This window comes from Perognathus longimembris, chromosome 4, assembly GCF_023159225.1.
Source record: "Perognathus longimembris pacificus isolate PPM17 chromosome 4, ASM2315922v1, whole genome shotgun sequence".
Classification (NCBI taxonomy): domain Eukaryota; kingdom Metazoa; phylum Chordata; class Mammalia; order Rodentia; family Heteromyidae; genus Perognathus; species Perognathus longimembris.
In genome coordinates this window covers 476,121-487,863 of record NC_063164.1, presented here as the reverse complement: position 1 = coordinate 487,863, position 11,743 = coordinate 476,121, and the positions used below count along the sequence as shown (strand labels likewise).

Here is an 11,743-nt window from a genome sequence, read left to right as displayed (position 1 = left end):
TTTTAAAATCTGTAACTGGGATTTGAACTCAGGGCATCTTGCTTGTTCACCTGGTGCTCTACCCCTTGAACCATGACCCTCGTCTAGCTTTTTGCTGGTTTTGGAGCTGCAGTCTCAGATTTTTCTGCCTGTGCTGGCTTCAAAGGTGATCCTTTGGATTTTGGCCTTGAGTGGCTAGGACTCCAGGAATGAGCCACCAGCACCTGGCTTCCCTTTGTTTCTTTAAGAGGGAAGATATGAGATCTGTGAGGTCCAACAGCAATTGATGGAGAAAGCAGTGTTGTATTGTCACTATCTGTAGTGCAGAACTTCACATTGGAGATAAAGTTAAAAAAAGGGGGGGGGGGGCGGTTAAACTTGAACAGGTGTTTAAAACCATCTTCAAGACCATCTAGGGGGAAAAAAAAGGTTCGTTGATCTCTGTTGACTAGTTAGAAAATGCACCAACTACTACTAAAATAATGAGAATAAGAGACGGGCCAGTGTAGAATGCATAGCTTCTACCTTTAAAAACCCAGCCCTGGGGTGGGAATATGGCTTAGCGGTAGAGTGTTTGCTTTGTATGCATGAAGCCCTGGGTTCCATTTCTCAGCACCACATACCTAGAAACAAGCCAGAAGTGACACTGTGGCTTAAGTGGCAGAGTGCTAGCCTTGAGCAAAAAGAAGCAAGGGACAGTGCTCAGGCCCTGAGTCCAAGCCCCAGGACTGGCAAAAATAATAATTAAAATAAATAAATTAAAAACCCAGCCCTGCAGTGGCTCATTGCTGTTCTGTTCTTTACCATCCCGATGGTGGAGAGCAGACGCTGTGCACAGCTAAATAAAGACTCCTGGGAAGCAGAGGTCTCCCACCTAACCTTGTGGGAGATGGTTGGGCCTTCCGAGGCTCCAGTAAGCCTCTGCTTGAGGACCCTTCTGGAGGGACGAGGCTAGCGCGCTCACTGGCGGAATAACGGAAGGGGGCCATGAATGCTGCCCGGGGCCCTGCCCAGCACCACGGGCTGCCTCCAGTACGCGGCCCTCCGGCTGCTACACCGCCACGCGGCCGGGCGTGGCCTCCTGGACCCTTTGGCCCAGGTCGTGGTGGCCCCCAGAGAGACGGCTGGATGATAGGAGACTGGGAGGGGCTGGGAAAGAAAGGGGAGCCGGGAGCCGAGCGCTGCCGCCCGCCGTGAGCGCCGCGGCGCTGAAGATCTACGTTCCACTTAGGCTCCCTTTGCCCCGCCCCTCCGCTTACTCACCAATCAGAACGGAGTGCCACGCGAGCCAAGAAGGTCCCACCTCCCCGGCCCGTTGGCCAATGGGCGGCCCGTCCGCGGCGGGGGCGGGGGCGGGGGCGGCGAGGCGGCGAAGCGGCGGCGGTCGGGGGCAGGCGGCGCCGGCGGAGCTCCGGAAGGCTGCTGTGCTGCGGGAGGCGACGCGGGCCGAACCCGCCTGGTGAGGACGCGGCGGACGGGCGGGCGCGCTCGTGGGTGCGGGCGGCGGCGGCGGCCTGGGCCTCGCTGCACGGGGCGACGGCCGCGGCCCGAGGCCGGCCGTGCACCACGGAGAGTCCGCGGCGGGCTCTGAGGCCTTCGCTGAGTCCTCGCTCGCCGCGCGACCGGGAGCCCGCGGGTGGGGGCGCGGGCCTCCTTCGCGCGCGGGGTCCGGGTTCCCGCGGGGAGCGCGCAGCGCCCTGGGCAGCGGCCGCGCCAGCCTTCTCCGCCTTTGCCCGCAGGGGGCCCTGACGGGTGAGGTGGCGGCGGCTCGCCCCGCCGAGGCCCCGTGCTCCCGGGCCGGAGGCCTCGCGAGGCCGACCCGCGAGTGCCGGCCCGGCCCGGCCCAGCGCAGCCTGCACCACAGCGACCGTGGGGAAAACCAAACCAAAGTAAGGCATCCTTGAAGGAAATAATGTCCATACAGACGTCGGGAAAGACGGGGACGACCTGAAACGCCGGGCTAAGTTTTTAAAGAGTGATTTTTCTCTCCAGGTTTGTTTTGATTCCGCGAATGTTGGGCTGGAACCCTGGGATGTTGGATGAGCTTTGAGTGGCGCAGGGTTTGAGTTGGTCTGTGTAGATAGCGTTATATAACAGGTGACACGGATTTTCCCAGTGCTAGAGAGAGAGGATTTTTGAAGGAAGCCCAAGTAGCTTTACTTGTGGACCGAATAGTTTTTGTAAGTCTCTGGACACTAAGGTATTTGTGAACCACTTCGTGCCTGTTGGTCAGTTCTTGAGAAGTCTTTAAAGGCAACGTAAGGAGGTTGCACGGTGCCCCTCTCTCCCCTTTTCTTCTTGAGACACTATCTTTGTGCCATCCAGGCAGGCCTCTAAGTCAGGGCCACCTGCCCCAGCTTCCATGAGTGTACCACCAGGTCTAGTGCACAGCCTCATTTTTAAGCACCTGAAAAGGAGACAGAGAAGTGGACTGGTGACCTGGGTATTTGCAAAGCCACTCATCACTCCCCTCTTCTTTTGTATCCTCATTTGCCTCTGGTCAGTCATTCCATGGATGCTGCTAGTCGACTACTTTGTGATGATTCAGTTTCCTAAACAGCAGGACTTTCTGCTCTTTTATGTGCATGGTTGTCTGTTCCTAGAATACCTCTAGGTTCCTTCTGACCAGTTTCTTTCCCAAGGAGGAAGTTCATATAGTTTGTATTCACTTATCCATTCTATAGGTTCCTAGTCCCCAAAGTGTATTTAAAACTAACTCACCTCATGACTAAGTCAGTTTTTTAAAGCTGTTACCTAGATGCTTTGCACATGATTAGCACTTAATGTTAGTGATTACTACCAGGTGGAAGAATAGACAGTAGATGTAGGTAACCTGGTTATTTACAAAAACAAAAGAGAATTAGAATTTTAAAGTTAAAGTTGGTTTTTCATATTAGAGCAAATTGTGTAATGGGACATAAAGTGTTTATACAGTAAAATGAGTGAATGTATAAAATACTGCTTTGATGCCATAATAAAAATATTAGTACAGTTCAAAAAAGAATTAGGCAGTAATTAAGCCAAGCTACCTGGATTGGAGGGAAAAATATAAACTGAATTGTCAAAGCAAAGATTAATTCTTAGGTAATCCCATAGGAGCCCATTTAAATCTTCCTGGCGTCAGGAATTCAGTTTCCTCCTTGTTAAAGTTGCCTGTTTTTAGTCACATCGATTCCTCTGCTACATGTGAATGTATCTTTTACTGCTGCTTACCAGTTCAGTTAGATCCATGTTTTTCCCCTCCTCACTCCAGCTTCCCCTTTTAAACACACAACTGAGTTTCATACATGCAGTATAATCAGAATGTCCAGAGTCCCCTAGTTTATTTGTTGCTTCTGAAGGTTTACCTTTACAAAAGGAATTGAAAAGTTGAGGATCCCATAAAACATGATATGACAAAACCCATTGTTCAGGGGGTTTCTGTGCAGCATTTATATGGTGGTGCTTCTAGTTCAGTAACTTTGGAGAGCAAGTAGCAGTATGTACATGATCAAGATCTTTATAAGAATTATGGAATCCCAGTTTTGAAAACCTGTAAACCTTGTATCCTTAAGATAGCATACTCCTCGGCTAGGAAACATACTTTCTGCCACCTCATTTCTGTCCCTTCCTCAAAGCAAATTTTGAACCAGTTTGATCCATGGAAACATCTTTTTTATGTAAAATGTAAAATGGTGTATAGATAGTAATTGCATTGTTGGAAAAAGTATGTGAGGACATGGTCAGGGACCAGAAGGAAGTTAGGGTGATTTTAGTGATTTCATTTTAGAGCCATGGGTGTAGCTCAGCAGTGTAGCTGCGTTGCTTGAGTTGTATGTAGCTTGGTGATAATGAAAACTGCCCAGAGGTATGAGCCCCTATAATCAAAGGACTTGGAATGGTCTTCCTAGCAGTGGTAGCCACTTTGGACTCGTAGCTATGTTGTTTGTGTGTTGGGACATTATTGAGGCTTCCTCGTACTCCCCACCCTGTAGAGTCCTCTCTGCTGTCCTCACTGTCCTCATTCCAGGCTACCTGTCACCATTTAAGTGGTAGAGCCCTAGCCTTGAGCTGAAGAGCTTAGGGACGGTGCCCAGACAAAGTTCAAGCCCCAGGATCAAAAAACAACAAAAAAAGTACTTAGAAAGTAAATACTTCTTTAAGTTGAGAAAAGAGCTTGACAGACTGACCAGTAGTACAAATATAACAAGAAAATAAAGTATTTGTTAATTATCTGAGACTTTTTTTTTTTGGTCGGTTGAGGGGATTGAACTTTGGGCCTGGGTGCTGTCCCTGAGCTCTTCAGCTCAAGGCTAGCACTCTACTACTTGAGCCACAGTGCCACTTCCTTACCTGAGACTTCTACAGCACTTTCTTTTTGGCTGTTTAATTTTTTGCCTTTTCATATGACAAGGAAGATCAAGAATTTATAAATTTCCTTCAGCATAGTTGATATATTTTTGGTATTTATAGACTATATAAGTATGACTTCACTTATATGTCTAGTGTTACTACAGGTTTGTGTGCCTGAAAGGCAAGAATTCTGACTAATTTTATTTGGCACAATTTCATTCAAAAAATATATTAAAGCACATATATAATTGTAAAACTACATCATTAACATTTTTATGGCAGACAAGAACATCTACATTGACTTCTGAGAGCTGAACTTTTCCTACTATTTAGCACACCTGCTAAGTTTCCCAAAAAAGAAAACTGCATTCAGTCTGGTTTCTTTTCCACTTCCCATGTCAGGTGCTGTTGGGTCTGTTAAGATTGCCTTAGGGGGCTGGGAATATGGCCTAGTGGCAGGAGAGCTCGCCTCGTATACATGAAGCCCTGGGTTCGATTCTCCAGCACCACATGTCTAGAAAACAGCCAGAAGTGGTGCTGTGGCTCAAGTGGCGGAGTGCTAGCCTTGAGCAAAAAGGAAGCCAGGGATGGTGCTCAGGCCCTGAGTCCAAGCCCCAGGACTGGCAAAAAAAAAAAAGATTGCCTTAGGACCCCTGGCCCTGCACCTGTTATGAAATTCTTGGACGAATCCTGGGATAGGGAGCATCCTAGGAGCCTCACCTGGTAGATAGCTAATAGTTACTCAGGTGTGCACAAAAGTAACTGGGAACAATGCAATGTACTTCAGCTCCATGTGCCCTTTGCCAGGCCCCAGAAATGTAGCCTGTTCCTCCAGTGACTCCTTTATGACACAGAAGGGAGAAAAACAAAGGTTATGTAGCAGTGGAAAGATGCAGCAATCATGATTGAGTACAATTAGAATACTTTCAATAAATTTTATAGAAGCATGATGCTAGGGACACTTAAGGCTTTTTCCCAGGACTTTGGAATTATGACTGATGAGAGGCCCAGAAATGTGAGCTATTCTAGTTTTATTTGTTTATTTTGTGCTGGTACTGTGTCTTGAATTCAGGGGCCTCACTAAAGACTGGCACCTCAGCACTTGAACCACATGTCCATTTCAGGCTTTTTTCTGGTTACTTAGAGATAAAAGTCTCAGATTTGTTTGCCCATGCTGGCTTTCAACCTACATCCTCACATCTCAGCCTCTTTTTGTTGTTGTTGTTGTTTTGGCCAGTCCTGGGGCTTGAACAGGACTGAGCACTGTCCCTGGCTTCATTTTTCTCAAGGCTGGCACTCTGCCACTTGAGCCACAGCGCCACTTCTGGCTGTTTTCTAGATATGTGGTGCTGAGGAATCGAACCTAGGGCTTCATGTATACGATGCAAGCACTCTTGCCACTAGGCCATATTCCCAGCTCAACATCTCAGACTCTTGAGTAGCTAGAATTACAAGTGTCTCATCCATATTCTAGCTTCATATTCAAAGCCACTGGTGTGAGACCCTTTTCTATGCTTGATGCCGATATTCTGATAAGGTGCCGGGTGGGGGGACCCATCTAAAGGAATATGTTTGAGCAGGAAGAAAAATTGTTAGAAATAATTTAAATTACAAGCCTTACTCATCTTTTGTCCCTTTTATTATTAAAATTCCTGTTCCCTCAGCAGTTGTTGATAAGAGAAATGTTGGGAACAAGTCCTAATATCTGAATAAGAAACCAATCCCAGAAAGTGTGGCAAATACTCGTTTTTATTTTAATTGAATTGGTTTAAAAGAAGAACAAATCTAAAAGAGAGAGTAGTTTTGGCTTTCTCTGGAAGGTAAGCAGCTTCATAATGTAGGTAATCCCTTTCAAGCCTTGTAGCCGACAGTACTACTGGTGTCTACAGGAAACTACCTGATTTCAAAGGTAACACATACTCATTACTGTAGGCAATTTTGAAGTACAGAAAATTGAAAACAAGAAGGTAGAAGTCAGCATTTTTCTGCCAGCAATAAGCACTGTAAGCATGTTTTAAAATGTATGGATGTGGAGCTCAGGTTCCATAACATAACACTCTAAACATGTGCGCAGAGCAGCTGTTGAAGATGCTGACAAAGGGTAATGGGTGGAGGGTAAAATGGCCAGCATTTGAAACACCATCACATCAGGAGTGAGCTTCTATTGAACCTTCAGCTGCTGTTGGCCTGGAGTCAGGATGTGCAAACCTGGAGACAGACACTACATAAGAACAAGTAGAGCTCCAGGGAAGCCTGCTTTGAACTCCAGGAGAGAATGGGAGAAAATTACCATTTTCCTCCTCTCTCTCCCTCTGCAGCTCTGTCACAGGCAAGTATAGTCACAAGAAGTACATGACAGGGCAGAGTAATGTAAGCCCTAGGTTTCTGGCTGGACTGAAAAGAAGAACCCTGGGCAACTGGAGAGTGTACCAGAGAGAATAGAGAGAGAAAGGAGCTTAGGTAAGTGGCTAAGCTGTACAAGAGGGGATTTAACAGAACAGTTTATCAGACTGAGAACTTTGCCCTGCAGCCAGCTTACAGAAGGGTAAGCAAAGCACCTTCTGGACATTGCTGAGAGTATAGTGGAGCCACTGACACTATACACAGAAAGCTAGGGGGACTTGCATCCTCAGCCTAGTCAGGGCAGTGGTTGCTCAGCAGTCCTGTTCTCCACAGGACTTAAGCAAAAGCTATATACTATAATAGCACAATAATTTAAAAGACACAAGATAGAATTCAGAATTACTCAGATACCAAGAACCAGGAAAATACCCATTAATGAGAAAAGGCACATCAAAAGCTGAGGTGATGCATATATTGGATGGATCTGACTGTGGTTTTTTAATGGAATGTTCTGGCTTCCACGTTGGTCTCCTAACTTTCATCCGAGGAGTATGTTAGGTCACTGTGGCAAAAGCACTATACACATATAATTAAGGGTACTTACCAGCCAGCCAACCTTGAAATAGGCTGTCCTGGTTTATCCAGGAGGGTTCATGTAATTAGAAGCAGAGAAATTAGAAACGAGTTTCCAGTATACTATCATTGGGTTGGAAAATGGAAGGGCCATGATCCAAGGAATGTAGGTGGCCCTTTATGTTTTTTAATCTTGACTAGTCTTAAGACTGGGAACCAACATGCAGGACACCAGTCTTGCCTCCCTACAGATGGGCTCTTGGCCTTCCTTCAGTAAGTAGCTTTATTCTCTGGGCTGTGGTTGCATATTCAAAGTGTAGGACCAGGCCAGCATTCTCTCCTAGGGATTCTGCATTGTATACATGGAATTATTCTTTGGCTTATTTTTTTTCCCCATGAATGAGTTTGTTTTATTCCAAGCAAACATGATTTAACATACAAAAATTAATAATATTATACATTATTGGAATAAATATTAAAATATCATTCTATTTATAGAATAAAGACCAAAGCTACCTGATAATAGAGCCAGAAAAATAGCTTTGGCTTGTTTTTTTTTTTTTTTTTTTTTTGCCAGTCCTGGGCCTTGGACTCAGGGCCTGAGCACTGTCCCTGGCTTCTTTTTGCTCAAGGCTAGCACTCTGCCACTTGAGCCACAGCGCCGCTTCTGGCCGTTTTCTGTATATGTGGTGCTGGGGAATCGAACCTAGGGCCTCGTGTATCCGAGGCAGGCACTCTTGCCACTAGGCTATATCCCCAGCCCTGTTTTTTTTTTAAACATTGAAAATTCTAGACATTCACAAAATATAGGAGGAATGCAAAAGCCAGTGTTTCCAACGTCAGTAATCAAGGAATGAACAATCTTTTTTATTTCCTGTACCTCCACTCCTTATTCCATTTGACTCCAAACAGTATGTATTTTTAAGAGATAGTGATCCTTCCCCACTTCATATCCTCACCTTACCAACAGCTCAAAAATAACAGCTTTTTATTGCCCAACGTCTAGATTCCAATATTGAATACTTGTTAGCATTCACATCTTCTCAAACCATAAATAATTGATTTGTCATTCAAACAAGGGCACGTGACATTTGGCAGGTAATATATCCAGCATTTTCCATTCATCCCCTCTTCCCCTCCACTTATTAAAAAAATAGGTCATTTACCTTGTAGGACGGATATATCACATTCTTGATTTCTTGGAACTTATTTTATTCCTAGGATATATTTTACTGGCCGTGCAGAGATTTATTTTAGTATAACAGGATAAAGAAGATAGAAAGAGCGAGAAACATTCCTTGTTCCCCATGCGGAAAAGGGGCACAAAGACTCAGTTTGTCTTCTTCAGATCATCGTGTGTCTTGTTGACTAATTCTATTTCAGCCCTGTGGATATCCTGCTTCCAACCAATGAAAAGTAGTTTAGCCTGTGAGCCACACGCTCAAGAAAGAGCTTGGTTATTTCTTGAGCAAGGAAAGTACTTTTCACTCTGTATGTCTCTTGTGCTTGTGAAAGAGCAAGTAATGTTCAGTGACACAATTAGAGCCCACCAGGCAATAGTGGCTCACACCTGTGATCTCAGAAGACTGAAATTTAAGGATTGCAGTTAAAAGCCAACCCAGGTGGAAAAGTCTGTGAGACTCTTATCTCCAATAAACCACAAAAAAAGCCAGAAGTGAAGCTACGGCTCAATTGGTAGAGTTCCAGTCTTGAGTGGAAAAAGCCATGTGAGAGCACAAGGCCCTGAAAGGCACATCTTATTAACAAATAAGCCAAGCCTGGTGGTTACCAACTAACGTGTAGCAGACAAACACAGTGAGAATTTAGCCCTGCCCTCAGCATGCCTAATGCCTGGAGAGAAACTTCAAAGACAATAGGTCACAACTAACCTGAGCCTAGTGTGAACATCTGGCATATAGCAACTGACTTTGTGCAGGATTTGGGATGAGAGAGACACTCAGCAGAACAATGGACAGTTCCTCATTTTGGTCCAGATACTCACTTGGCACCTTTTCAGATGTTTTTGCTCTCTTGTTTGATAAATTGGGCACACATGGCAGTTCTCAGGCAGTTGGAAAGGTTGTCTTTGTGGGATAGGGTTAAGTGGATAGTTAGAGTTGGTTGGCAGTGAGTCATAAAGAAGCTTTTTGAACTTAATTTAAACAATAAAGGGTCCTTGATTTGTCTTGATAATAAAATATGCATAAAATGCAGGAAAGGGTCAGGAGACTCAGCAATTTTTGGCACAGAAGGGAATGACTGGGATTTTAGTAAGACTCGTTTTTTTATTTACAGTGCTGAGGATTGGATCCAGAACTATAACGATGCTAGACCATACTCTACCACTGAACAACATGACTGACTTAGTAAGAATAAGTACTTAAAAGGTTGCTGCAACTATTGGAAGACTTTGAGGAGACTGAGTAAGATAAAGTAAGTTTGACAGTGCTGCATTCCTTGTTGATTGTGTGTCTTTACCACTTTGCCATGCCTTTTTTGTACTGTGGTTTATTGTTAAATATTTTTCTTTAGATGGTTTTCCCATACAAATAACCTAGTTAAAAAGGAAAGTTGCCATAAATATTAATGCAATTAAAAACACACAGTCGGGCATGCGATTCTTATCTCCAGTAAACTACTCAGAAAAAGCCAGAAGTGGTGCTGTGGCTCAAGTGGTAGAGTGCTAGCCTTGAGCACAAAGAGGCTCAGGGACAGCCAGCACTCAGGCCAAGTTGAAGCCCCAGGACTGGCAAAAAAAAAACAAAACAAAAATACCCCCCAAAATCAAAACACCAGTATTATGAGGTTCTACTTGCTCAATCTTTGGCCCTGCTGTTTGTTACTCCTTTCCTTGAGTGAAGCATAGAGAGTTGAAAAGGACAGCGTTCCTCTCTGACCTTCATCAGCCCTCACGGCTACTACCTATTAGGTGATACTACCTGGGTGGTGATAATGAGGTTATTAAGAGTTTGGGGTAGGCAAAAAGCTGGGAAGAAGCTGGCTTGGGACAGGTGTTCCTGCTGTTGTCATTCAGTACCATACTAAAAATTACCTTCCAACCACAGTGACACCCAGTCCACCCTGATGGGGCACAAATTATGAAAACTAAGGAGTGAAAGACACACTTGACTGTTTGCATCTGCCTTACCCTCAGCCTCTGTAAGAGGTGAGGTGAGAGACATGCACAGCTGCTTAAGCTGCCCAGCGTGTGTGCCCTGTGGTGCCTGTTACCTTTATGTCACTTAGATGGGGTTGTCAGCAGGGTTTATTGTGCTGGTATCAAAGACCTGCCAGGGACTGGGAAGCCCAGGGAAGGGTGCAGACTGAAGTTCTCCCTTCTGGTATGTGAGTTATGATGATGTCACCTTTTAATGGTTCTTGGTTAATACCTGTGCCCCTGTGTTACAGCCCCTGGGAAATAGTGTTACTGACGGTCATGCTTGTTAGTAATTTATACTCCACTATGAGTGTGAATAAAATATCTTTTTTAGTTCCTTATTTTTGTCCTTTCTCATATTGACATATCTAAGTGACATGGTGTAATTCCCTGGTGTGTGTTTGTTTTAGTGTTTTCTCCACTTTTAACTGGTGAAGAATGGGGGAGATAGAAGGAACATACAGAGTCCTGCAGACTGCAGGCACACGATTGGGTGGCCAGACCCCTGTGGGCGTGAGTACCCTGGAGCCGGGGCAGGCACTCTCACCCAGAATGCAGGAGAAGTACCTGCACATCCGCGTGAAGCTTCTGGACAATACCATGGAAATGTTTGACGTTGAGGTAAGAAGCACATTCCTCATTCCCTTAGAATGTCAGGGGCTATATCAAGTCACATTTGTGGGCTCTAACTTGTACATTTAGACCAAGAGTTTGACCAAGAGTGGCTTTGGTGAACACAGAAAAATCCTTACAAACAGTAAATATGAGGTTTTTTTTAGTTTGACAGGTGGTATCCTCTAAATTCTGAAAAGATCCAGTGTTTTTACTCTATTCTTTTGAGATGCTGGCTTTAAAGACAGCTAAGAACAAACTGCAACCAGATTGTTTCCACCCATATCTTTTGTCTTAGCTGGCTGGGTACCTGGGTAAGGGGATATGACTTTGCCTTCATATGTGTCAGCATCTCTGTTGGAAGACAGATTCAGTTCCTCCTTCTCTCGGTAGCTGGTGTGAAGATTAGCAGGCACCATATAGACAGCCTGACATACCCAAGGTGTTGTACAGTGTTAGTGTATAATTTTATTTTTCTTGGTTAACTTTAATTTTTTTTTTTCCAGTCCTGGGCTTTGGACTCAGGGCCTGGCCTCTGTCCCTGAGCCTCTCTGTGCTTAATGCTAGCACTCTACCATTTGAGCCACAACTCTGCTCCTGGCTTTTTCTGTTTATGTCGAACCCAGAGCTTCCTACATGCTAGGCAAGCACTCTACCACTAAGCCACATTCCCAGCCACTAACTTTAAAAAGTAAGAGTTACTTAGGAGGCTGAGATCTGAGGATTGAGGTTCAAAGCCAGCCCAGG

The 11,743-nt window shown here is 45.0% G+C and overlaps 1 protein-coding gene across 4 annotated transcripts in view; it reads left to right on the top strand.

Annotated features, from left to right (window-relative positions):
* The first annotated feature begins 1,377 nt into the window (after positions 1-1,377).
* Positions 1,378-11,743, top strand: part of Farp2 (FERM, ARH/RhoGEF and pleckstrin domain protein 2) — a 99,572-nt gene continuing 89,206 nt past the window's right edge. For 2 of the 4 annotated variants that reach the window (XM_048344361.1, XM_048344362.1), the window contains exons 1-2: positions 8,893-9,660; positions 10,795-11,005. In XM_048344361.1, the coding sequence (XP_048200318.1) occupies positions 10,823-11,005 (183 nt within the window). In that variant the 5' untranslated portion in view covers positions 8,893-9,660; positions 10,795-10,822. Of the gene's footprint in view, positions 1,439-8,892; positions 9,661-10,794; positions 11,006-11,743 lie in introns of those variants that run through there. The other 2 variants (XM_048344359.1, XM_048344360.1) reach the window with 2 other exon arrangements.